Here is a 25,660-nt window from a genome sequence, read left to right on the forward strand (position 1 = left end):
GGATGAGATGGGCCTGGGGTGGGATGGGATGGGATGGGTCTGGGGTGGGATGGGAAGGGGTGGAATTGGGGTGGGATGGGATGGGATGGGATGGGCCTGGGGTCTCCCCGGCCCCGGTCCCGCCCCGATCCGGCCCCGTTCCCGTTCCCGCAGCAACATCGCGGAGGCGCTGGTCAGCAAGGGCCTGGCCACGGTGCTGCGCTACCGGCAGGACGACGACCAGCGCTCGGCGCACTACGACGAGCTGCTGGCGGCCGAGGCCCGGTGAGCGCGGGGCCGGGGGCTGTGCCCGCTGCCCTGTGCTCTCCCTGTCACATCCTGTGTCCCCTGTCCCCCGCCCCGTCCCCGCGGCTCGGGGCGATTCCCGCGCAGCGCTGCCCGTGTCCCTCTGTCCGTCCCGGCCGTGTCCCCTGGGGTGTCAGGTGCGCCAGACCCAGGTGTGCTCAGCCCCACGCAGAGGATCCCGTGGGGATCCCGTGTCCCGGTGACCCCTGTGCCCACAGGGATTGCTGTTCCCACCCCTGGGAGCTCTCCCCGTGTCCCCGTCCCTCATCCCATGCTCCTGCTGGCCCTGGAATGGCGATGGACCCCCTTCCCTGCCCGGCCCCGCTCCCTCCGGAGGCGGCTCGGTGGCGGCTGAGCCCGGCGGGAATGGCGGGATCTCAGCTCCTCCCTGGCAGCAGATCCCGGCACGATGCCGAGAGCCGGGAGAGCAGCTTGGAGGGGGCTGCGGCGCCTTCCCGGGCGCGCTGGCTGCTGCGGGAAAAGGCGGATCAATCCGGAGAAAGCTGCTCCCCTTCCACCCAGCCGTGCCCGGGCGGTGGGCGGCCGGCAGATTGCTCGGAGGCTCCTTCCCAACGCCTGGAATGTGCCTTTTGGGAAGCCTGGCAGGAAGTCAGCAGCTCAGAGCTGCGGAGGGGGCACCGGGATACCGGGATGCAGGGATGGGATCTGGCACCTGGAGCTGGATACGGGGCTGGGATGTGACACCTGGGGCTGGATACGGGGCTGGGATCTGGCACCTGGAGCTGGATACGGGGCTGGGATCTGGCACCTGGAACTGGATACGGGGCTGGGATGTGACACCTGGAGCCAGAGCCACCCTCCAGGGTTGGGGTTCAGTCTGAACATCCCCAGGTGGAGGAGCTGGATGTTCCCACCCGATCCCAGAGGTGGCTCATCCGTGCCATTGGGAGCTTTGGCACATCCCAAATCTGGGATCGTGCTGGCAGCAGGCAGAGGAGCTGGCAGCTCTGGGACAATGCCAGGAGCAGCAGGAATGGGATGCTCTGGGATTCGGGATGAGGTTGTGGTGCAGGGCCTGGAGCAGTCTGGGGGATCCATTCAGCATTCCCAGCTCTTCAGAGAGCCTGGAATCACATCCCACACCATTGGCTCTGCCAGAATCCCGGCACACTTTCCCAACCCTCCAGGCCCTGGAGCAGGAGGGGTCACTCCAGGTGGGGACAGGGAGCTTGGTGGCCTCATCCTGAGGGAGCATCCTTTGGGAACACCCCAGGGGAACGTCCCAGCCGAGACCAGGATCTGGGTTTGGGTCTGGCAGCAGCTCCAGCCTCCCGCTGCTTTTCCCTGCGTTCGCTGCCCTCCGTGTGCGGCATTCCCCATCCCGGCTCCTGGGAAGCGCTCCCTCCAGGGCTGGGATGCTCCGTCTGGGCGTCCCCCGGGCCTGGTGCTGCGGCAGGAGCTGATTCCCGGCGCTCCCTCCGCTCTCCAGGGCCATCAAGAACGGGAAAGGGCTGCACAGCAAGAAGGAGGTGCCGATCCACAGGGTGGCCGACATCTCCGGGGTGAGGATCCCCTCGGGCCGCGGGATGGGCGGGAATTCCGCAGGGAAACCCTCACCCGTTGTTCTGGGAGCTGCTGTGGGGGGTTTTCCCCTTTTTCCCTTGGATAAATAAACCGGGAGCTGCCCCCTAGCCTGGAAACCAGCTGGCAGGAGCCAACACTGGAATGCCAGTGGGAATCCGGGACTGCCCGGCTCTGCTGAGGGAATCTGGGGATCCCCACACCTCCCAGCGGAGCTCGTTAGGTTGTCCTCAATTAATTGACATTTTCAAGGATTTTTTTTTTGAGCCCTTCGGTGTTGGGGTGGGGAGGGGTGGATCCCGGGAAAGGGGAGTGATGGGATGCTCCATTAGGGATGGGGAAATGGGGCTGGATCTGTCCTGCTGATCCAGGCAGCTGCCCTGTGGGGAGGGGAAGGATGGGCTTTGGGGTGGATTCGGGATGGATTTGGGGTTTTGGGATGGATTTTGGACGGATTTGGGAATGGTTTAGGGATGAATTTTGGATGTATTTTGGCAGGATTGGGGATGCGTTTTGGGATATATTTAGGATTTATTTTGGGATCTATTTGGGATTTTTGGATGTGTTTTGAGATGTATTTGGGATGTGTTGTGGGATATTTTTGGGATTTTGGGATGGGTTTGGGATTTTTGGATGCATTTTGAGATATGTTTGGGATGTGTTTTGGGATATTTTTGGGATGCATTTGGGATGCATTTTGGGATATATTTGGGATGTGTTAGGGATTTGTTTTGGGATGTATTTGGGATTTTTGGATGTATTTTGATATGTGATTTGGGATGTGATTTAGAGTACTTTTGTGATTTTGGGATGGATTTGGGATATATTTGGGATATATTAGGGATTTGTTTTGGGATGTATTTGGGATTTTTGGATGTATTTTGATATGTGATTTGGGATGTGATTTAGAGTACTTTTGTGATTTTGGGATGGATTTGGGATATATTTGGGATGTGTTTTGGGATGTATTAGGGATTTGTTTTGGGATATATTAGGGGTTTTTGGATGTATTTTGAGATGTGATTTTGGATATGTTTTGGGATGTATTAGGGATTTGTTTTGGGATGTATTAGGGATTTTTGGGTGTATTTTGAGATGTGATTTTGGATATGTTTTGGGATGTATTAGGGGTTTTTGGATGTATTTTGAGATGTGATTTGGGATATGTTTTGGGATGTATTAGGGATTTTTGGGTGTATTTTGAGATGTGATTTGGGATATGTTTGGGATTTTGGGATAGATTTGGGCCGTGTTTGGGGTGCAGGGCCCATCCCGAGCTGGAAGCGCCCAGCTCCGTGCCCAAATGTCGCACCCCAGCCGGCACAGGGGACGAGGAGCTGTCCCGGCAGGTCAGGATTGCAGGGAATTCCCCGAATTCCCGTTTTCCCGCAGGACACGCAGAAGGCGAAGCAGTTCCTGCCGTTCCTGCAGCGCGCCGGCCGCTCCGAGGCCGTGGTGGAATACGTGTTCAGCGGCTCCCGCCTGAAGCTCTTCCTGCCCAAGGAAACGTGCCTGATCACCTTCCTGCTCGCAGGTGAGCCGGGACCGGCGCCACGGGGTCCGTGCTGGGGGATCCCCCGGATCGGTGCTGCGGGGTTCCGGGATCGGCACCGTGGAGTTCCTGGGACTGGCACCTTGGGATCCTGGGATCGGCACCATGGGGTTCCCGGGATCAGCACCGCAGGGTTCCGGGATCAGCACCATGGGATCCCAGGATTGGCGCTGTGGGGTTCCAGGGTTGGCACCATGGGGTTCTGGGATCAGCGCTGCTGGGTTCCAAGATCAGCGCCCTGGGGTTCCTGGGATTGGCACCTTGGGATCCCGGGATCAGCACCGCAGGGTTCCGGGATCAGCACCATGGGATCCCAGGATTGGCACCTCAGGGTTCTGAGATCAGCACTGTGGGGTTCCTGGGATCAGCACCGTGGGATCCCGGGATTGGCACCGCGGGCTTCCAGGATTGGCACCGTGGGGTTCCGGGATCAGCACCATGGGGTTCCAGGATTGGCATCGCAGGGTTCCGGGATCAGCACCATGGGATCCCAGGATTGGCACCACGGGGTTCCGGGATCAGCACTGTGGGGTTTCGGGATCTGTGCTGTGGGATCCCAGGATTGGCACCTCAGGGTTCTGGGATCAGCACCGTGGAATGCCGGGATCGGCACTGCGGGCTTCCAGGATCAACACTGTGGGATCCCAGGATTGGCACCGTGGGGTTCCAGGATTAGCACCATGGGGTTCCAGGATTGGCACCGCAGGGTTCCAGGATCAGCACTGTGGGGTTTCGGGATCTGTGCTGTGGGATCCCGGAATTGGCACCTCAGGGTTCTGGGATCAGCACTGTGGGGTTCTGAGATCAGCCCCATGGAGTTCCTGGGACTGGCACCTTGGGATCCCGGGATCGGCACCATGGGGTTCCCGGGATTGGCATCGCAGGGTTCCGGGATCCGTGCTGTGGGATCCCAGGATCGGTGCTGTGGGGTTCTGGGATTGGCACCTCAGGGTTCCGGGATCGGCACCGCGGGGTTCTGAGATCAGCCCCATGGAGTTCCTGGGATTGGCACCTTGGGATCCCGGGATCGGCGCTGCAGGGTTCTGGGATCAGCACCGTGGAATGCCGGGATCGGCACTGCGGGCTTCCAGGATCAACACTGTGGGATCCCAGGATTGGCACTGTGGGGTTCCAGGATTGGCACCATGGGGTTCCAGGATTGGCATCACGGGGTTTCGGGGTCAGCACTGTGGGGTTTCGGGGTCTGTGCTGTGGGATCCCAGGATCGGTGCTGTGGGGTTCTGGGATTGGCACCTTGGGATCCCGGGATCGGTGCTGCGGGGTTCTGGGGTCAGCACTGCGGGGTTCTGAGATCAGCACTGTGTGGTTCCTGGGATTGGCACCATGGGATCCCGGGATCAGCACTGCGGGGTTCCGGGATCAGCACCATGGGATCCTGGGATCAGCACCGTGGAATGCCGGGATCGGCACCGTGGGCTTCCAGGATCAGCACTGTGGGATCCCGGGATTGGCACCGTGGGGTTCCAGGGTTGGCACCGTGGGGTTCCCAGGATCAGCACTGTGGGGTTCTGAGATCAGCCCCATGGAGTTCCTGGGATTGGCACCTTGGGATCCCGGGATCGGTGCGGCTGGGTTCCGGGATCAGCAGCAGAACATTCCCTGGGCTGGGGCATCCCGGGATGAAGGGTCGGAATTAACGCTGGAGCTGCCTCGGGTCAGGCTGGGAGAGGTGGGGGAGGTTGGGATTGGGAAGGGTGATCCCACCCAAAAAACTCGGGAGCAGGTAGGGAAGCACAAAGTGGGGAGAAGGGAGGAGGGATGGGGATGGGGATGGGGATATAGATAGGGATAGGATGGATTGGGAATGAGGAGCAGGATGGGGAGGAGGATGGGAGTGGGGGTGGGAGTGGTGACAGGATGAGGATCAGAATGAGAGTGGGGGTGAAGATGGGAATGGCATGAGGATGAGGATGAGGATGAAGATGAGGATGGGGAAGAATTCCGTTGGAGTTTCAAGGATCCAGTTCCAGGATCAAACACTGGGAAAGGTGGGGGTGGCTCCCTCACAGGGAATGTTTTTCCTGAGGGGAGCAGGGATGGAGTCGGTGGTTCTTTGTCCATCCCTTTGCTCCCGGAGTTGGGAATGTGTCCTGTCTCTGTCCCCCATGGACACCGGCACCGGGATGGGCCTTTGGGAAGTGGGGGCTCCCTCCCTGCTCCCAGTGGTGCTGGGATCCCTGGTGCTGCAATCCCTGCTCCACAGGAGAGTCCCTGTTCCGTGGGAGCCCTGCTCCATGGGCATCCCTGCTCCATGGTTCTCCTCTTTGGAGGTCCCTGAGCCTCAGGAATTCCTGCTCCATTGGCATTCTTGCTCCACGGTCCTGCTCCACGGGAATTCCTGCTCCGTTGGGAATCCTGCTCCGCCCTGCTCTGTTCTAGAAGGGATGGATCCCCAAGACCATCCCATCCCATAGAATCCCATGGTCCTGGCGGGACCTTCTGGCTTTTATTTTCCCTGTTTTTTGTTGGATTTCTCCCCGGTGCCATTCCCAACCCTCCTCTGCCAAGCCAGGAATAGGATAAATATCCGCCTTTTATCAACGCCTGCCTTTTTTATGGATATCAAATGCAAATGAGCACCAGAAAGAGATGCCAAGTCCCTTAAAATGTGACTCCAGGGATGCTCCCGAGGGAGCTCATCCCGGCTTTCCAGCTAAAATAGATCCGTCAGAGCACTATAAATATGTGCAAATACAGGCGCCGGTTTAATCCCGAATTCCTCTCTCCCGGCAAAACTCCGGAGCCTGACGCCTTCCCAGAGCGGGGGCTAGGAGCAGGAGAATTCCCGAGGGATGAGAGGGCAACTCTGGGGATGTTGGAGTGGCCAAGTGGCTCCAAGGGGTCCAAAATTTTCCCTGGGAGCTGCGGGACTGGGAGGCAGGGATGGGAATCTGGAGTTCTTCCGTGTGAGCATTCCCAGCCTGTGGCTGTCCCAGTGCTGCTCCCGCCAGGATCTGGGGCGGATCCTCGGCGTTCCAGCCCCACTTCCCGGGTGTCCCCTCCCTGTAGCTCACCTCCCCTGCTCCCAAAATCCATAAATCCTGCGGGAGATCGATCCCTGGCGCTCGGCCCCGGCACAGCCGATCCCGGCCCGGAGCCATCCCAGATCCCAGCCCGGCTGTGGCTCTGGCACAGCGAGGGGGCAAAGTGCTCAAATCCCTGGAATCAAGGCTGGAAGGGTCCTTGCTCCAAGGGATTCTCCCTGAAAGATCTGTTCTGTCCCCACTGAGGGCTGGGGAGGAATTCCTCCTGGAATCCTGGTGCAGGATCCTGCAGGAATGCTGTGGGATACTCTGGGATGCTGTGGGATGCCCCGGGATGCCTTGGGATGCTTTAGGATATCCCACGGCTGCTGCGGGGTACCAGGAATGCTCTGGAATGTCCATGGGATGCTGAGGGATACCTCGGGATGCTCAGGATGCCGCAGGGATGCTGCGGAATTCTCACCCCCATCCCTGCAGGGCCCTTTCCGGGATGGGAGCAGCCCCACGGCCGCCCCCTCCATCCCAGCCGGGCCCTGGCTGGGCAGGATTGTGCTGGAATTCTCTGGGAAGCCCAGGGGAGCGGTGGCTGCAGCACTTGCAGCCGCATCCCTCATTAATCCGTCACGGCTTCCCGGGAAGCGCGGCACAGCCGCGGATTCGGGATTAGCTGCTATTTTTAAAGTGCTGGAGAACTTTTCCGGGTGCCAAGCGTCCCCTCCCCGCTCCCGCCAGCATTCCTGGGGGATGAGAGTGCCCAGCCCAGCCTTTGGAGCTTTCCCTTTTCCAGAACCTTCCCTCAGGTGGGCTTGGGAAGCGCCGGAGGCCGGAGAGGATCCGGAGCGGGATCCCAGCCCGGAGCAGCCGGGAGCTGGCGGAGTTTAGGGATTCATTCCGGGATGGGAGCAGCCCCATGGTCGCCCCCTCCATCCCAGGCCGGGCCCTGGCTGGGCAGGATTGTGCTGGAATTCTCTGGGAAGCCCAGGGGAGCGGTGGCTGCAGCACTTGCAGCCGCATCCCTCATTAATCCGTCACGGCTTCCCGGGAAGCGCGGCACAGCCGCGGATTCGGGATTAGCTGCTATTTTTAAAGTGCTGGAGAACTTTTCCGGGTGCCAAGCGTCCCCTCCCCGCTCCCGCCAGCATTCCTGGGGGATGAGAGTGCCCAGCCCAGCCTTTGGAGCTTTCCCTTTTCCAGAACCTTCCCTCAGGTGGGCTTGGGAAGCGCCGGAGGCCGGAGAGGATCCGGAGCGGGATCCCAGCCCGGAGCAGCCGGGAGCTGGCGGAGTTTAGGGATTCTGCTGCTTCCTCAGCTCTTCCCTTGTTACTTTGAGGGGAAAAATTCCATTGTGGTCCATGAGCCTTCCTGGCCCCTTCCATGGAGGAGGAAGGGCAGCTCCAGCCCCTCATTCCCATTCCCGGTGCGGCGCTGGGGGATGCTCCTTGCTGGAGAAATTTGGGATCAGTGCTGGGTCAGGATCAGAGCCAGGGTTGGGATCAGAGCCGTGCCAGAGCCCAGCCAGTGCTGGAAGGAGAATCCTGGGGTGATCCCAGGTCTTGGGGGTGCCTGACGGTTCCAAATCATGAACAAAGATCCCGGGATTTCCTGCTCCCCATCCCACATTCTGCCGTGTTTCCCAGAATTCCCCTTTTCCAGAAATCCCCCTTTCCGTCCCCATTTTTGGGGACAGAGGATGCGTGTGCCGTGAAGGGCAGGGACAGGGTTGGGAAGCTCCTGCTGGATTCCCTGGAAATGGCTTCCCTTGGAGGCAGCACTCCCTGGGAATGGGGACTGGGATGAATGGGATGGGATGGGGATATAACAGGGCCGGGGATGAGGAGGGGATGAGGATGAGGATGGGGATGGCGATGAGGATGAGGATGGGGATGGGGAAAGGCCTGGTGGCACAGGGCCATTGTCCCTCAGGGTGGGCTCTGGGCACTCCCAGCTGCTCCAGGCAGGATCTGTGTCCTTGTGTCCCTGGGTGTTGGTGACACTGACGTGGCCTTGGGGATGTGGCACCTCCTCACTCGTGGCTCCAGCATGGAGCTGTATTCCCAGCACTTCATTCATTATGCAGATTATGTAAATGATCATTAATAATGCAGGACTTCCCTCTGCTCTGAGCCAGGGCAGGGGGATCCCGGGGGCAGGGGAGCGGCTGTGACAGAGGGGTCTGGGTGGGGGCCTGCACGTGTCCCTGTGTCCCCATCCCTGTTTGTCCCCGTGTCCCTATCCCTGTTTGTCCCTGTGTCCCCATCCCTGATTGTCCCCGTGTCCCTATCCCTGTTTTCCCTGTGTCCCCATCCCTGTTTGTCTCCGTGTCCCTATCCCTGTTTTCCCTGTGTCCCCATCCCTGTTTGTCCCCGTGTCCCTATCTCTGTTTTCCCTGTGTCCCCATCCCTGCTGGTCCCAGCCTGTCCCCCAGCCGTGCCAACCCTAGACCATCCCGGAGCTCCCCACATCTCCCTTGTTTCCAGTGTCCCCTCCCCTCCCAGCCCTTCCCAGGTTGCCATTCCAAGGGTGCCATTCACGGGTGCCATTCCCAGGGTGCCATTCCCAGGGTGCCATTCCCAGGGTGCCATTCCCAGGGTGCCATTCCCAGGGTGCCATTCCCAGGGTGCCATTCCCAGGGTGCCATTCCCAGGGTGCCATTCCCAGGGTGCCATTCCCAGGGTGCCATTCCCAGGGTGCCATTCCCAGGGTGCCATTCCCAGGGTGCCATTCCCAGGGTGCCATTCCCAGGGTGCCATTCCCAGGGTGCCATTCCCAGGGTGCCATTCCCAGGGTGCCATTCCCAGGGTGCCATTCCCAGGGTGCCATTCCCAGGGTGCCATTCCCAGGGTGCCATTCCCAGGGTGCCATTCCCAGGGTGCCATTCCCAGGGTGCCATTCCCAGGGTGCCATTCCCAGGGTGCCATTCCCAGGGTGCCATTCCCAGGGTGCCATTCCCAGGGTGCCATTCCCAGGGTGCCATTCCCAGGGTGCCATTCCCAGGGTGCCATTCCCAGGGTGCCATTCCCAGGGTGCCATTCCCAGGGTGCCATTCCCAGGGTGCCATTCCCAGGGTGCCATTCCCAGGGTGCCATTCCCAGGGTGCCATTCCCAGGGTGCCATTCCCAGGGTGCCATTCCCAGGGTGCCATTCCCAGGGTGCCATTCCCAGGGTGCCATTCCCAGGGTGCCATTCCCAGGGTGCCATTCCCAGGGTGCCATTCCCAGGGTGCCATTCCCAGGGTGCCATTCCCAGGGTGCCATTCCCAGGGTGCCATTCCCAGGGTGCCATTCCCAGGGTGCCATTCCCAGGGTGCCATTCCCAGGGTGCCATTCCCAGGGTGCCATTCCCAGGGTGCCATTCCCAGGGTGCCATTCCCAGGGTGCCATTCCCAGGGTGCCATTCCCAGGGTGCCATTCCCAGGGTGCCATTCCCAGGGTGCCATTCCCAGGGTGCCATTCCCAGGGTGCCATTCCCAGGGTGCCATTCCCAGGGTGCCATTCCCAGGGTGCCATTCCCAGGGTGCCATTCCCAGGGTGCCATTCCCAGGGTGCCATTCCCAGGGTGCCATTCCCAGGGTGCCATTCCCAGGGTGCCATTCCCAGGGTGCCATTCCCAGGGTGCCATTCCCAGGGTGCCATTCCCAGGGTGCCATTCCCAGGGTGCCATTCCCAGGGTGCCATTCCCAGGGTGCCATTCCCAGGGTGCCATTCCCAGGGTGCCATTCCCAGGGTGCCATTCCCAGGGTGCCATTCCCAGGGTGCCATTCCCAGGGTGCCATTCCCAGGGTGCCATTCCCAGGGTGCCATTCCCAGGGTGCCATTCCCAGGGTGCCATTCCCAGGGTGCCATTCCCAGGGTGCCATTCCCAGGGTGCCATTCCCAGGGTGCCATTCCCAGGGTGCCATTCCCAGGGTGCCATTCCCAGGGTGCCATTCCCAGGGTGCCATTCCCAGGGTGCCATTCCCAGGGTGCCATTCCCAGGGTGCCATTCCCAGGGTGCCATTCCCAGGGTGCCATTCCCAGGGTGCCATTCCCAGGGTGCCATTCCCAGGGTGCCATTCCCAGGGTGCCATTCCCAGGGTGCCATTCCCAGGGTGCCATTCCCAGGGTGCCATTCCCAGGGTGCCATTCCCAGGGTGCCATTCCCAGGGTGCCATTCCCAGGGTGCCATTCCCAGGGTGCCATTCCCAGGGTGCCATTCCCAGGGTGCCATTCCCAGGTGCCATTCCCAGGTGCCATTGCCAGGGTGCCATTCCCATAGTGCCATTCCCAGGTGCCATTCCCAGGTGCCATTCCCATGGTGCCATTCCCAGGGTGCCATTCCCAGGTGCCTTTCCCAGGGTGCCATTGCCAGGTGCCGTTCCCAGGTGCCATTGCCAGGTTGCCATTCCCAGGTGCCATTCCCAGGTGCCCTGACCCTGCCCGGTTTTCCCGCAGGGATCGAGTGCCCGCGGGGAGCCCGGAACGTGCCGGGGCTGGCGCAGGAGGGGGAGCCCTTCAGCGAGGAGGCCGCGCTCTTCACCAAGGAGCTCGTGCTGCAGAGGGAGGTACGGCCGGAGCCGGGCGTCGGGGGGATCCGGGGGGATCCAGGATCCGGGGGGATCCGGGGGGATCTGTGGGCAGCAGCTGTGAGGGACCAGAGGGTGAGCTGTACCCAGAGATCCTGGGGATACCAGGAGTATCCTGTGGGATATGGAGAGATCCCAGGTGGTTCTGAGAGATCCAAGGTGTCACCAGCAGATCCCAGGTGGTGCTGAGAGATCCCAGGAGATCCCAGGGGGCACTGAGAGTGCCCTGGGCAGGTGCAGGATGGATGTGGGGTTGGATTCTGGATGGATCCCCCTGTTTGAACCTGTTCCCGTTAGCGTCTCCGAATATTAAAATTCCCTGGAACTCCTGTGATTTCCCTGATTGCAGCTCCGGAGCTCGGGGCCCATTTTGGGTAATTTTTGTGTGATTCACAATTCCGAGGTGGATACCGGATCCTTCCCCCCCCCGCCGACTGTCATGGTCCTGCTGAGCCAAAATTCAGGGACTGATGCTCCCATCCAGATGTTGGCACTGGTGTGGATGTGGGCATGGATAGAGATGGGAATTATGGATCCAGATGGGATTTATGGATCCAGATGTGGCCGTGGCTGCAGACACGGTTGATGCAGATGTGGACACAGCTGCAGTTTTGGGCATGGATCCAGATGTGGGCAGGGATGCAGATGCTGACAGGGATGCAGCTGTGGGCGGGGATCCAGATGTGGTTTGTGGATGCAGATGTGGCTGCAGGTCCAGGTGTGGGCAGGGTGGCAGCTGTGGCCCTGGATCCAGGTGTTGCCATGGGTGCAGATGTGGCTGTAGACCCAGGTGCAGGGGTGGATCCAGATGTGGGCGTGGATCCAGATGTGGCAGCGGCTGTGGGGACACGGGAATGCAGGGACACGGGGATGTGGGGCATGGGGGTGCAGGGACACAGGGACATGGGAATAGGGGGAAACAGGGGTGTGGGAATGCAGGGACACAGGGGCACAGGGATGCAGGGACATGGGAATACAGGGACCTGAGGATATGGAAACACAGGGACAGGAGGACAGAGGGGTGTAGGGATACAGAAATGAGGAGAAACAAGGACAAAGGAGGACAGGGACAGGAGGACACAGGGACACATCCCTACAGGGGTGTAGGGATGCAGGAACGTGGAGAAACAGGGACACGAGGACACAGGGATGCAGGGGTGCAGGGATACAGGAACATGGAGAAACAGGGACACGGGAGCACAGGGACACGGGGACACTGCAGTCGTCCCCCTCCCTGCTCAGCATCTCGCGCTGCCGGGAATTGCTGACCCGCATCCCAAGGGCTTCGCTCCGCTGCCTCGGCACATTCCGGAGGCTCCGCGCTGCACCTGCCCAGGAACGCCGTGGCAGGGAGGCCAGATGGAGCCCGAGCTGCTTCCCAGGAATGCTGTGGCAGGGAGGACACGTGGGAGCCAGGACGCTTCCCGGGAATGTCGTGGGGAGGCCGTGGGAAGATGGGCTGCTGCCCAGGAACGTGGAGCTGGGGGTGCAGGGCAGGAATCGGGGATGCAGGGAAGGAGTTGGGGATGCGGGGCAGGAATTGGGGATGCAGGGCAGGAATTGGGGATGTAGGGAAGGAGATGGGGATGCAGGGCAGGAGTCAGGGATGCAAGGCAGAGTTGGGGATGCAGGGCAGGAGTTGGGGATGCAGGGAAGGAGATGGGGATGCAGGGTAGGAATTGGGGATGCAGGGCAGGAGTCGGGGATGCAGGGCAGGAATTGGGGATGCAGGGCAGGAGTCAGGGATGCAGGGCAGGAGTTGGGGATGCAGGGCAGGAGTCGGGGATGCAGGGCAGGAGTCGGGGATGCAGGGCAGGAGTCAGGGATGCGGGGCAGGAGTCAGGGATGCGGGGCAGGAATGCCGTGGCAGGGAGGCCGTGGGAAGCCGGGATGCCGCCCAGGCCAATTCCTGGCTCCGGCTGCGGGTCCCCGCGCGGGTCCCCACGGTTCCCACGGTGGCCCCGGCCGCGTTCCCGCCGGCAGCCGAGTCCCTGCCCACCCCCACAGCCGTGGGATATTTTTATCCGGCGGCTCCGGCTGCTGCTGACTCACGGGCCCGGAGCCGCCGCTGACGAACCGGCCCCGCAGCGTGGGGAGCAGGGGGTGCTGGATGCTCCGGCGGGATCGCGGCTCCCGGAGCGCCCGGGAAGGGCCCAGGGGACCCCCGGGTGCCCCTCGGCTCCTCCGAGGCTGTGCTGATCCAGCAGGAGCTGCTGATCCTCCGGGAACGCCGGGAAACTGCCCCGGCCCCCCCACATGCTCCAGTGCTTTTTGTCCGCTGGAGCTGTGAATTCCCAGTGGGTCAGCCCTGCCCTGATCCCAGCACTGATCCCAATCCTAATCCCAGCCTGATCCCAGCACTGATCCCAGCCCCAATCCCAGCCTGATCCCAGCCTTGATCCCAATCCTAATCCCAGCCTGATCCCAGCACTGATCCCAGCATTGATCCCAATCCTAATCCCAGCCTGATCCCAGCACTGATCCCAACCCTGATCCCAGTGCTGATCCCAATCCTGATCCTAGCCTGATCCCAGCTCCAATCCCAGCACCAATCCCAACCCTGATCCCAGGGTCAATCCCAACACTGGTCCCGATCCCAGGGCTGATCCCAGCCCTGTGCTTGGAGCACTCACTGTGTCCCATTGCACTGTCCCACATCCCACCCCATCCCAGCTCCCTCCAGAGCCACCGATGCCGGGGGAGGCACGAGCAGAACTCCAAATCCCTCTGCCGTGGGGACTTCCCTGACATTCCCTAAAAATCCCTGGATTTGTCAGTATTTGCCTTTCCCCACATCCCAGGCCCTGATTCCCACCCTGCTCTGAAGGAATCATTCCAGGGAAAGACCTGGGGGGATTGTCCTTAGCAAGATGGATAGGATGGTATTCCTGGGAGTGGGAGCTGGGGGGGTCCAGAACCAGAGGGGTTTGGGGATGGGATGGGATGGGGATGAGGATGAGGAGGAGGATAAGGATACGGATGGGATGAGGATGAGGATGGGATAATGATCATGATGATGATGATGGACTCAGCTGCTCTGAGCTTGGGCTAAAATCAGCGCTAATAAAATCCATAAATCCCTCCAGCCCCCTTCAGCATTCCCAGGATTTTTGGGATCACTCCTGTCTGTCCCCTGCACAGGGAGGAGGGGGAGTTCATCCCCCAGGATGAGCAGGAGGTGTTGGCATTCCCAGATTGGCCTGGGTGGGAAAATTCAGGAATAAAGGGAAAAGCAGGAATATGGTTTTGGGAAAAACTGACCCGGATCCGCCAAAAACAGCAAAAATCCTAAAAATCCCCCAAATCCCAACACTGAACCCTGACAGCTCCGTGGTGACTGGGGGAGGGGCTCAGCCCCCCGGGGGTGGTGGCACTGCCCCTGGCACTGGGGTGGAGGTGGCACCTTGGGGACATTCCAGGGTCCCTGTGTCCCCACTGCCACAGGGACACTCTGTGTCCTTGTCCCTGTGTCCCTTGTCCCCACCACCAGCGCCCAGCACACCCCGTGTCCTGAGGGTGGCACCTGGTGTCCAGGCTGGATGTCCCACTGTCCCCACACAGCTGAGGCTCCTGGTGTCCCCGTTCCACAGAATGGGGGATCCCGCTGTCCCCTCAGAGGGGGGGTCCCGCTGTCCCCCTGTCCCTCCCGGGCAGGGGCAACGCCCCTGATTGATCCCTATCCCTCCTCCCTCCCTCCAATCCCAATTCCAGCTGGGAACCCCCAGGCTGGGGGGTGACCCCCAACCCCCCCAAGCCCCATTCCGGGGTCCCACAGTGCCCCCCCCACTGCTGTCACCCCCTGATTCCCATCACTCTCCCCAGTGTCACCCCGTAATTGTCCCCCCATGTCACCCTCCGTGTCCCCCCCAATTCTCATCACCCCAATGTCACCCCCTAATTCTTGTCCCCCCAACGTCACCCCCTAATTCTTGTCCCCCCCCCAGTTCTTGTCACCCGCAGTTCTCCTCGCCCCCTCCCCTCCTCCATCCTCTCCCTCCATCTCCCTTTCCCGCTCCGCGATTTTTCCAAAGCTTTTCCTGCTGAGAGGACAAAAAACCCCTTTCAGGCAGGCGGGGAGGGGGGGCCCCCCGCGGCCCCCCCCGAGCGCCCCCGTTTAACCCCTCGGGCACTCAGCGTTACAAATTTGGAACAATATTTATTAAAATACAAAAATACACTTGTTTTTTTTTTTTTTTTTTGTTGGATTCGCGGTACAGTCGGATCCTTCCGGCGTTTACAGCCCGAGAGGGAACTCCTGCATCTCCTTCCCGCCTTCCACCCCCCCCCGGACACCCCCAGACCCTACATTTTAGCTCAGCTTTATCCCCCCCTGCAAGAACATTTTAAAGCTAAAACGAGAAATTAAAGTAATTCCAGTGCCCGAGCAACCAGGGAGGGCCCCCCCCCCTCTCTGCTGCTTATCTCCGCTCCAACCCCCTGCAATTACACAGAAATTACATTCCTTGTCACCTCCCCCCCTCCCCAAGCCCTTAATTTCTCCCAGCCCCCCCCGTTCCGTGAGCAGCCCTTGGGGGGGGGGTCCCCATCGTCACCCCCTCCCGGGGACGGGGGGGTGTTCCCCACACCTCCCCCCCCCATTCAAATAAAAGGACTAAAAATGCCGTTTTTAGTGAAGGTGGTTACAATCATTGGTCAGGTCTCCCGTGGGGGCCCCCCCAGCCCCCCAGGAGCCGTAGCCCTGTGCCGGGGGATCCGGGGGGCCCGGGGGGGTGACAAACACCGTGGGAAAGGGGGTGCAGAGCAAAGCGGGGGGCACCTTTATTGCATTGGGAAGGTCTTGGCGCGGGGCCGAGATCCCGCTCCGGTGACGCCGGAGCTGCCGGCGCGCGGCCAAGGGCAGCGCCGCGGGGTGGGGGGGGCCGACCTCACCCCCTCCCCCAAATAACCCCCAAGAACACCCCGAGCCCCCCCAAACCCCACCCCGACAGCTCCTGCCACCGCTCCGGCGTCCCCCGCGTCCCCCCGCGCCACGGCACCGCCGCTCGTCCCCGAGCACGGGGATTTTTCCTCTTATTACCGATTTTTTTTTTTTTTTCCTCTGTTTCTCCTGGTTTGTTTCTTTTTGTGTTTAAATAGAACCTGCGAGTTAGAAAATAGTGGTTTTTTTTTGTAGGAGTTTTGGGTGGGTTTCGTTAAATTTTAATAGAATCTGCTGCTCTTCTCGGCCCCGAGGTTGGCTATAGAAGCATGTACACGAAAAAGAGTCTCTCCCCCCCCCTGTACAAAAGTTGTGTCTATTATTGAGGAATTATCCTGGTTTTCCTTAGTATTGAGGAATTCTCCTGGGTTTCCTTCTTTTTGGAGTTCTGCTTTTGTGCATTTATTGCGTTTATAATAATTCGGGGCCGGGGTTGGAGTGGGGGGGGGACAGGTTCTCACTCTGTCCGTTGGGGGGGGGGGGGACGACGACCCAAAAAAAAGCAGGAAAAAGCCCCCAAAAAAGAGTCATATCTGGGTTTCCTGAACTTTCTCCTTGGGGTGGGTCTGGATTAAATAGGGGTCGGCCAGGGTGGTCCCGGGGGGGTGCAGGGAGTTGCCCAGCGCGTTCTCTGTCCAGTGGGCGCCGTGTCCGGCCTTGTAGGTGTTGTAGTTGAGGTGCTCGTGGATGTTGGGCAGCACCACGGCCCCCTCCCCGGCCGGGGCGGCCGCGGGCGTGGCCGCGGTGGCCGGCGCGATGTCCTCGTCCACCTGGATGATCTCCACGGTGCGGGCGGCGGTGACGGTGCTGCGCTGCTGGTGGCGCTTGCGGAGCTTGTAGAAGACGATGAGCATGGCGGCGGCCAGCAGCGTCACGGCCACGAAGCAGCCGATGATGATCTTGGTGGTCTTCATCACCTCGTCCAGGCTGGTCTGCAGCTTGTCGCCGGCGTCGGCCGTGGGCACGGCCACCTGCTTGGGCGGGCGCGTGGTCTGCACCAGCACGGTGGTGGTGGTGGTGTAGGCCGGCTGGTAGCCCGTCGAGGTGGTGGGCACGGGCTTGGTGAACTTGGGGGACACGTCCTCGGGGGAGATCTCGGTGGTCTCCACCGTGACGGTGGTGAAGAAGCTGTAGTTGGAGGTGTTGAGCTCGGCCGTGCTGACGTTGAGGAAGGCCGAGGCGTTGGAGTTGCCGGCCACGTTGGTCACCATGCAGGTGTAGAGGCCGGTGTCGGTCAGCAGCACGTGCGAGAAGTTGAGGGTGCCGTCGTTGAGCACGGAGAGGCGCGGGTGGCTCGAGGCGTGGCTCAGCACCGTCCCGTTGGGCAGCAGCCACCGCACCGAGGACATGGAGGGCGTCCGGCAGCGCAGCTCGGCCACGCGCCCCTCCGAGATGTTGAGGTCCGCGGGCGCGTCCATGATGAAGGGCGCCGAGCACTGGAAGGAGGTCTGGTCCACCTCCACCAGGAAGCGGCCCCGCATGTGCAGCGGGGCGTGGCAGCGGCCGCAGCAGGTGGAGTTGGTGGGGATGTACTCCCGCAGCCACCACGACAGCCAGAGGATGTCGCAGTCGCAGTCCCAGGGGTTGTGGTGCAGGTGCAGCTCCACCAGGTAGCGCAGCGGGGCGAACAGGTCGTGGGGCAGGGACGACAGGTTGTTGTGGGCCAGGTTGAGCTCCACCAGCGCCGTCAGGTCGTCGAAGGCGTTGCGCTCGATCAGGTTGATCTGCGAGTTCATAATCCAGAGCTTTTTGAGGGATTTGAGCCCGTGGAAGGAGCCCGGTTTGATCTCGGGGAAGTTGTTGCCCGACATCTCCAGCTCCTCCAGGCCCACCAAGGGCGTCAGGTTGGGCATGTCCTTAATGTTGCACATCCCCAGGTTGAGGTACTTGAGGTTGTACAAGCCCTCGAAGGCGCCCTCGGAGATGTACTCGAGCTTCTTGAGCTCGCCCAGGTCGAGGCGCATGAGGGAGGGCACGCGGTTGAAGGCGTAGCTGGGGATGCTCTCGATGGGGTTGTTGCGCAGCCACAGCTCCCGCAGCTTGGACAGGTACTCGAAGGCCCCGCTGGGGATCACCGTCAGCCAGTTGTCGAAGAGCTCCAGGGTGTTGAGGCTGGCCAGGCCGTTGAAGGCGCCCACCTCGATCTGCCGGATGGCGTTCCTGCCCAGCTGCAGCACCTCCAGGTGGTGCAGGTGGCGGAAGGTGTCCGCCTGGATCATCTGGATGTTGTTCTCCATGAGGTTGAGATAGCGGGTGTTGGAGGGGATGCCGGGGGGCACCTCGGCCAGGCCGCGGCGGGTGCACACCACCTTGCTGAACTGGTTACTGCAGGAGCACGCGGAGGGGCAGCTCTGGGGGCCCGGCGAGGCGGCGGCCGTGGCCAGGAGCCACGCGTGCAGGGTCAGGGAGGCGGCCAGGAGCCCCGGCCAGGTGCGGTGGCGGCGGCGGAGGTGGTGCACAGTTACCTGCCACAAGAGCTTCATGGTGTGGCACGTTCATCATTCACCATCGTCTGGGGATGGCGGCGAGAAGAGCAGAACGGGCTCGGGGCCCCCCCCTCTCCCGGCTCCCACGAGCTGGGGGGCCCGGCTGGCCGCAGGCCGCGGGGAAAGGGGTGGGGGGGAACGCGGGGAAAGTGGTGAAAAAGGAAATAATTAAAAAAAAGAAGCGGGGATAAAAGGAAGAATTGGGAAAAGGGGAGGGAGCGGAGGAGAGAAAAAGTGAAAAAAAAAAAAATGAAAGACGGGGAGGGAAATGGGAATGGGGGGAAAAAAAAAAAAAAAAATTTGGCCAGGAAAGGGAATTGGAAAAGGAGGTAAAAACGGAATAAAAATCTAAAATCAAATCAAATCAAGATAAGAACGGAAATGAGGATAAAAGTTAAAATAAGGCTAAAATCGGATGAAAAACTAAAAATAAAAATTCAAAATATTAAAAAAAAAAAAACGAAAAAAACCCCAAACAACCCGGACGAAACCTAAAAATAAAACAGGAAAATAAAGATTAAAAATAGGCCGAAATAAATAAATAAATCGCGGGGAGCCCCCCCCGGGAGAGGGAAAAACGCGGTTCGGGGAGGGAGCGGGGGGGAGGAAAGGGCGTCGGCGTGGGGGAGATGCCGGCGGGGGCACCTCCCGGTAGCGGCGGCGGCTGCGCTGGTGGCGGGGCGGGGGGGTCCCGTCCCGTCCCCTCCCGCGTGTCGTTCCCGCGTCCCCGCGTGGGTGTCGCGTTCAGCGGCGGCGCGGGGCGATGGTGGCGGTGACAGCGGCGGTGACAGCGGTGGCGGTCGCGGTGCCGGCGGGCATCCTCCGGTGGCGGGGGCCGCGCGGGGCGGTGCGGGCGGTGCGGGCGGTGCGGTGCGGGGCGGTGCGGGCGGTGCGGGAAGCAGCCGCGCAGGCGGCTGGCTCATCCTTTTGTCCTTCAGTGCGAGCGCGGATGGATTGCCGCTGCCGCCGCTCCCGCTGCTCCTGCTGACGCATCCCGGCGGGCCCCCGCCGGCCCCGCTTCGGCCGGTGCGGCGGCCCCGGAGCGGTTTTGTGCGCGGGGAGGGGGATGCGGGATGCGCCGCTTCCTCCTCCTCTTCCTCCTCGGGCGGATGGACGGACGGACAGAGGGACGGACGGACGGAGGGAGGGAGGGACGGAAGGGACGGGGACAGCGCGGGGCTCGGCGGCTTCGAGGTGACAGGGAGTGGGGGGGACCCCGGCTCCAGCCCCCCGCGAGCCCCCCGGCCCTGGGGCTGAGGCCCGACACACGCTGTGACACTGATGGGGAGCAGCGACCCCGCAGGGGTGGAGGGGGACACGGGGTGACTGCCAGGGGCAGGAGACAGGGACCACGAGACCCGGAGGTGCTGCTGCTGCTCCTTGGGGCCCGGGCTCTGCACCCCCAGCAGTGCCTTGTCCCCTCCTCCCCGTGGGACTGGGATGCACGACACCACCTGCAGCCCCTCTAGGCACTCTGTGGCCCCCCCCGCTCTTGGTGGCACTGGTGGCACTTGGAGCTGTCACCCGAGTGCCACCAGTGGGTGCTGGGGACCTCGGTGGGGCTGGTGGCCCCTCTGGGACACGCTGTCTGGCAGTGCCCCGGGACCCTCCTGTCCTTCCTCACTGGGGTCACTGTCCCCGTGGTGGTGGCACGTCCCCAGGGGGCTGCAGCTGTTCCAGTGACGTCCCCCCACAGGAGCTGCAGGACCTGGTGGCCTCCTGTGCCCCACGGGTGGGTCCCACATGCTCTCTGCTCACTGCAGTGGCCACATCTTGTCCCTGAGTCCATCGCTGTCCTGCGAGTCCCCTGGCCAGTGACCCAGTGGTGTCACTACTGGGGGGACAGGGACACTGTTGTCACCCAGAGTGTCACCCTGCAGCGCTGGGGAGGTGCCACGGCCGTGCACCGCCAGGGGCCAGCCTGGCACTGGCATGCCTGGGGACAGCGGGTGGCCTGGGGCCGTGTCCCTGCCACACACCGGCCTTGGCAAGTGCGGTGCCGTGGATGGTGACATGGCCGGTTTTGGTGACACCGTTGTGTCTGCCACAGTGCCACCACCCACACGGGTGCCCAATGGCCAGTGGGGTGCCGTGGCCAGTGAGTTGCTGTGTCTGGCACGATGCCATGGCCAGTTTTGGTACCGTGGCCAGTTTCAGTGCCGTGGCCGGTGTGGTGCACTGTCCAGCGTGGTGCTGTGGCCAGTTTTGGTGCCATGGCCAGAGCAGTGCACTGTCCAGCTGCCATGGCCAGTTTTGGTGCCATGGCCGGCCAGCGTGGTGCACTGTCCAGCATGGTGCCGTGGCTGGTTTTGGTGTTGTGGCCAGATTTGGTGCCGTGGCCAGAGCAGTGCACTGTCCAGCATGCTGCCATGGCCAGTTTTGGTGCCATGGCCAGAGCAGTGCAGTGTCCAGCGTGGTGCCATGGCCAGTTTTGGTGCCGTGGCCAGCGTGGTGCACTGTCCAGCATGGTGCCGTGGCCGGTTTTGGTGTTGTGGCCAGTTTTGGTGTCATGGCCAGAGCAGTGCAATGTCCAGCGTGGTGCCGTGGCCGGTTTCGGTGCCGTGGCCGGTTTCGGTGCCATGGCCGGTTTTGGTGCCATGGCCAGCGTGGTGCAGGGGCCGTGGGACACCTCCAGGCTTTGGGGGGCAGTGGGAGCAGTTGTGGTGGGATGGGTGAGCTCAGGGGCAGCACAGGCTCCGTGTGGCAGCGCTGGCAGAGCCAAACCCACTGACCACAGCCAGGGGTTGAACCATCGTGGTGTGGCCCATGTGTCACCCTGGGCCCAAAGCTTGCTGTCCCCAGTGCCTTGGCCACACACCTGGCACTGTCCTGTGCCATGTGCTGTCCCCAGGGCCACACTGGCCACAAGTCCAACCCATCCCGGGGTGGGGTGTGATTCCCAGGGTGGGATACCCAGGTGGAACAGGATACAGCGTGTGGCAGGACCTGGTGGCTTTGTGTTCCCCCATGTCCTTTGTCCCGCACCTCAGGGGGACACTTTGGGCTGGCACCTTGGGGGTCCCTGGGCCCAGGCTGGGTGCAGGGAGGTGATTGTGGGGGCCCCACCTGGGCGAGCTCAGAGTGCCGGGAGGAGGTGACAGCTGGGGCAGGCTGTGGTGGGGACAGGGACCCACAGCTCACGAGATTCCCGGGATCCCACAGGTTGAGGTGGAGGTGGAGAGCATGGACAAGGCCGGGAATTTCATCGGGTGGCTGCACATCGAGGGCGTGAACCTGTCGGTGGCGCTGGTGGAGCAGGCGCTGTCCCGCGTGCACTTCACGGCCGAGCGCAGCCCCTACTGCAAGGCCCTGCTGGCCGCCCAGGACGCGGCCAAGCAGAGGAAGGAGAAGGTGAGGGGGGTCAGGGGACCCTCCCCAGCAGTGTCACCACCCCAGGGACACGGCCCCGTCCCAAAAGATTGGCCCCAGCACAGCGGATGTCCCCACCCTGAGAGATGTGCCCAGCAAAGGAGGTGGCCTCAGTCCAGGAGGTGTCTCCATGCTGAGAGACCTTCCCACTCTGAGGGGTGTCCCCATGCCAAGGGATGTCCCCATCCCAAGAAATGTCCCTGTGCAAAGGGATGTCCCCACCCCAAAAGCTGACGGCCCCACTGCAGGGAGTGTCACAACCCCAATTAATGTTCCCAGCCACTGGGTGCCCACACGCCGAGAGGTGATCCCACCACCATGGATGTCCCCATCCCAAGAGATGTTCCACCTCAAGGAATGTTCCAACTCCTGGAGATAGATGTCCCCACCCCAAGAGATGACGGTCACAGGCCAAGAGATGTCCAACCCCAAAGATGTCCCACCCCAGGGATGTCCAACCCCAGGGATGTCCAACCCCAGAGATGTCCAACCCCAAAGATGTCCAACCCCAAAGATGTCCCACCCCAGGGATGTCCAACCCCAGGGATGTCCAACCCCAAAGATGTCCAACCCCAGAGATGTCCCACCCCAGGGATGTCCCACCCCAGAGATGTCCCACCCCAGGGATGTCCCACCCCAGGGATGTCCAACCCACAATCCCCCAAGCTGAGGCCTGGGCATGTTCCCACTGCCGGGTGCAGCCCCCACCCTGCCATTGCTGTCACCTGGAGCGTGGCCGGGTCCCCGTGTCCCCCCAGGTGTGGTCCCACTACGAGGAGACGCCGGTGGAGGAGGTGGTGCCGGTGCTGGAGGAGAAGGAGCGCACGGCCAACTACAAACCCGTGTTCGTCACCGAGATCACCGACGACCTCCACTTCTACGTGCAGGACGTGGAGACAGGTACGGGGGGGACACCTGGGCACCCCCAGCACCCAGGGGTGCTCCCCAGAGCGGGCGTGGTGGGGCGAGTTGGATGGGATGAGGATCTGTGGGTTTGGTGGGTAACGCCCAAATGTGTGTGTCCAGGGAGATGTGGGGTCACCCCTCCACCCCCCAGGGCCATTTTTGGGACCAGGGCAGGGTCCATGATTGGGATCCAGGTCTGGGGTCCACAGGTTTAGGTCTTGGGGCAGGGTCTGGGGTTGAGATGCAGGTTCAGGATCACTGTTGAAGTCACTGTCGGGACTTGGGGTTCTGTGGGCACACTGAGGGTGTTGGGGTCAGGGGGGTTGGGGTCAGCGGGGTTGGGGTCAGGTTTGGGATGGGGCTGGGGGTGTATCCTGCATCGGGGCCCCGCAGGAGCCCAGCTGGAGAAGCTGATGGAGAACATGCGCGCCGAGGTGGGCGCCCACCCGCCCGTGGAGGGCTCCTTCGTCCCGCGCCGCGGCGACTTCTGCATCGCCAAGTTTGTCGACGGGGAATGGTGAGGAGGGGACGGCGTGACCCCATGGGCTGGGCCAGGGCAGCCGTGGGGTGTGGGGTGAGGACCAAATCCCCAAAATCCCACCCTGCAGGTACCGTGCCCGGGTGGAGAAGGTGGAGTCGGGTGGCAAAGTGCACATTTTCTACATTGACTACGGCAACGTGAGTGGCACCGGGGAAACTGGGGGGAGAGCAGCCCTCCATCCATGGATCCATCCATCCATGGATCCATCCATGGATCCATCCATCCGTGGATCCATGCATCCCTCATCCATCCATCCCTCCATCATCCATCCATCCATCCCTCCATCCATCCATGGATCCATGGATCCATCCATCCCTCATCCATCCATCATCCATTCATCCACCATCCATCCATCCATCCATCCATCCATCCATCCCCTTGGTGTCCCTGGTGTCCTCCGCGCTGTCTCGCCCTCGCTGATGTCCCCGTGGTGTCCCCACCCGGTGTCCCCGCAGAAGGAGACGCTGCCCCCCAGCCGCCTGGCCCCGCTGCCGCCGGCGTTCTCTCCGCGGGTGCTGCCGCCCCAGGCCACCGAGTACACCTTTGCCTTCATCCAGGTGCCGCAGGACGTGAGTACGGGGGGGCTCCCGCTGTGACCCCACACCTGGGCCCGGCCCTGGGCCCCCATTGTGGCCCCTGACCTCGAAGCTCCACCCCGTGTCCCACCGTGGCCCCCAGACCCACACCCTGAGCCCCAGGTCCCACCTGTGGACCCCAACCCCAAACCTGGTCCCAGTTGTGAACACTGAACCTGGGACCCCAATGTGTCTCCTGACCCCCAACACCAACCCCAGCTCCCCAGTGTGTGCCCTGACCCCAGTCCTGAGCTGCGATGCCAGGGTAACCCCAGCAACCCCCACACCCCAGTCCCAGGGTTACCCCAAACCCACAGTGGGTTGTGGGTGTCCCCAAAACACCCAGGAGCCCCTGGCGTCTGAGGGTCGGGGGGGATCCTTGGGGGTCTGGGCGCTCCCTGAAGGCCACAGGGGATCTCTGAGGGTTTGGGGGTCCCTGCCAGACGTGGGGGCTCCCTGAGGGCTTGGGGGGGTGCGGGCCGTGCCCCGGGGCCGCTGACGGGCGCGCGGCGCAGGAGGAGGCGCGCGCGGACGCCGTGGACAGCGTGGTGAGGGACATCCAGAACACGCAGTGCCTGCTCAACGTGGAGCACCTGGGCCCCGGCTGCCCCCACGTCACCCTGCAGTTCGCCGACTCCAAGAGCGACGTGGGGTTGGGGCTGGTCAAGGAGGGGCTGGTGATGGTGGAGCCCCGCAAGGAGAGGCAGTTCCAGAAAGTGGTGGGTGCCGGGGGGCACAGGGGGCTGGGGGGTGCTGGGTGGGTGCTCAGGGGGTGTTCGGAGGGGCTGGAGGCTCTTGGTGGCTGCTGGGATGTTGGGTGGGTTTTTGGGAGGCCTGAGGTGGGTGCTCGAGAGGTGTGGGGTGGGTTCTGGGGGTACTGGGGGTGTCAGGTGAGTTCTGGGGGTCCCTGTGCCCCCCTCACCACTGGTGCTGATCAGTCCTGGCCCAGCTGCTGCCCCATTGGGACCATGGGGGTCCCTCCACCCCCCGGTGCTGCCCACCCCCAGACCCCCGAGTTAATTATCGATCAGACCCTCGGGACCCTGTCCCCGGGGGTCACCCCAGCCCTGTCCCCCCGGGGTCACCCCAGCCCTGTTCCCCCGGGGGTCACCCCAGCCCTGTCCCCCGGGGTCAGCCCAGCCCTGTCCCCGCCATGTGGAGCCCCCAAATCTGGACCCCATCCTGGGACCCCACCCTGGGACCCCACCCTGGGTCCCTGCTGCAGGTCCCACCCTTGGGCCCTGACCCTGGGACCCAAAGTGGGACCCCAAACCCAATTGTGGACTCCCCACCCTGGGACCCCAGAACAGCCCCTGACCTTGGACATCTCCTGGAGCCAAGTGGAGCCCCCAAATCTGGACCCCACCCTGAGACCCCACCCTGGGTCCCTGCTGCAGGTCCCACCCTTGGGCCCTGACCCTGGGACGCAAAGTGGGACCCCAAACCCAATTGTGGACTCCCCACCCTGGGACCCCAGAACAGCCCCTGACCTTGGACCCCCACCTGGCTCCCAGATTTAGGTCCCAGAGTGGCTGCAGACCCTGAACCTCATCTCCAGGACCCACTGCGCCCCCCCCATCCCGTCCCAGCCCCCGGGGGGGGCAGCCCTGGGCGTGCTCTGGGGGGAGGGGCACCCTCGGCCCCCCGCCTTGGCCCCCCCCGGCCCCCCAAACCCTGGCCTGTATTTAAAGCTGCAGAGGCCCAATAAACGTAGTGAAGCGTCCTGCTTTTTTGGGGTCCCCTCTGTGCTGGGGTCAGCACCCCCCCATCCCCTCGGACCGGTGCTGGGACCCCGGGCACTCGTGGGTGGGGGGATCTCTCTCTGAGGATGCAGCCCTGGGACCCCCGGCCCTGTCCTGGCTCTGGGGGGCCTGGATGGGGGTGTGGGGGGGGCCCATC

The 25,660-nt window shown here is 62.3% G+C and overlaps 2 protein-coding genes across 2 annotated transcripts in view; one reads left to right on the plus strand and one right to left on the minus strand.

Moving 5' to 3' along the window:
• SND1 (staphylococcal nuclease and tudor domain containing 1) overlaps nucleotides 1–25,660 on the plus strand; it is an 82,950-nt gene that overhangs the window by 56,731 nt on the left and 559 nt on the right. Inside the window, exons 14-23 of the mRNA XM_041408204.1 lie at nucleotides 154–264; nucleotides 1,736–1,808; nucleotides 3,220–3,361; nucleotides 10,815–10,924; nucleotides 21,533–21,721; nucleotides 22,498–22,639; nucleotides 23,039–23,162; nucleotides 23,254–23,323; nucleotides 23,642–23,755; nucleotides 24,277–24,891. Coding sequence (XP_041264138.1) covers nucleotides 154–264; nucleotides 1,736–1,808; nucleotides 3,220–3,361; nucleotides 10,815–10,924; nucleotides 21,533–21,721; nucleotides 22,498–22,639; nucleotides 23,039–23,162; nucleotides 23,254–23,323; nucleotides 23,642–23,755; nucleotides 24,277–24,891 — 1,690 coding nt within the window. The remainder of the gene's footprint in view (nucleotides 1–153; nucleotides 265–1,735; nucleotides 1,809–3,219; nucleotides 3,362–10,814; nucleotides 10,925–21,532; nucleotides 21,722–22,497; nucleotides 22,640–23,038; nucleotides 23,163–23,253; nucleotides 23,324–23,641; nucleotides 23,756–24,276; nucleotides 24,892–25,660) is intronic.
• LRRC4 (leucine rich repeat containing 4) lies at nucleotides 16,412–18,367 on the minus strand. Its single transcript, XM_041408206.1, has one exon. The coding sequence runs from the start codon at nucleotides 18,365–18,367 to the stop codon at nucleotides 16,412–16,414; it is 1,956 nt and encodes a 651-aa protein (XP_041264140.1).

The sequence above is a fragment of the Onychostruthus taczanowskii genome, unplaced genomic scaffold (genome assembly GCF_017590055.1).
Source record: "Onychostruthus taczanowskii isolate IOZ18803 unplaced genomic scaffold, ASM1759005v1 scaffold290, whole genome shotgun sequence".
NCBI classification, from domain to species: Eukaryota; Metazoa; Chordata; class Aves; order Passeriformes; family Passeridae; genus Onychostruthus; species Onychostruthus taczanowskii.

What these genes read in the sequence shown, in the direction of transcription:
- LRRC4 (XM_041408206.1), bottom strand. Translation starts at nt 18,367, where the DNA reads ATGAAGCTCTTGTGGCAGGTAACTGTGCACCACCTCCGCCGCCGCCAC.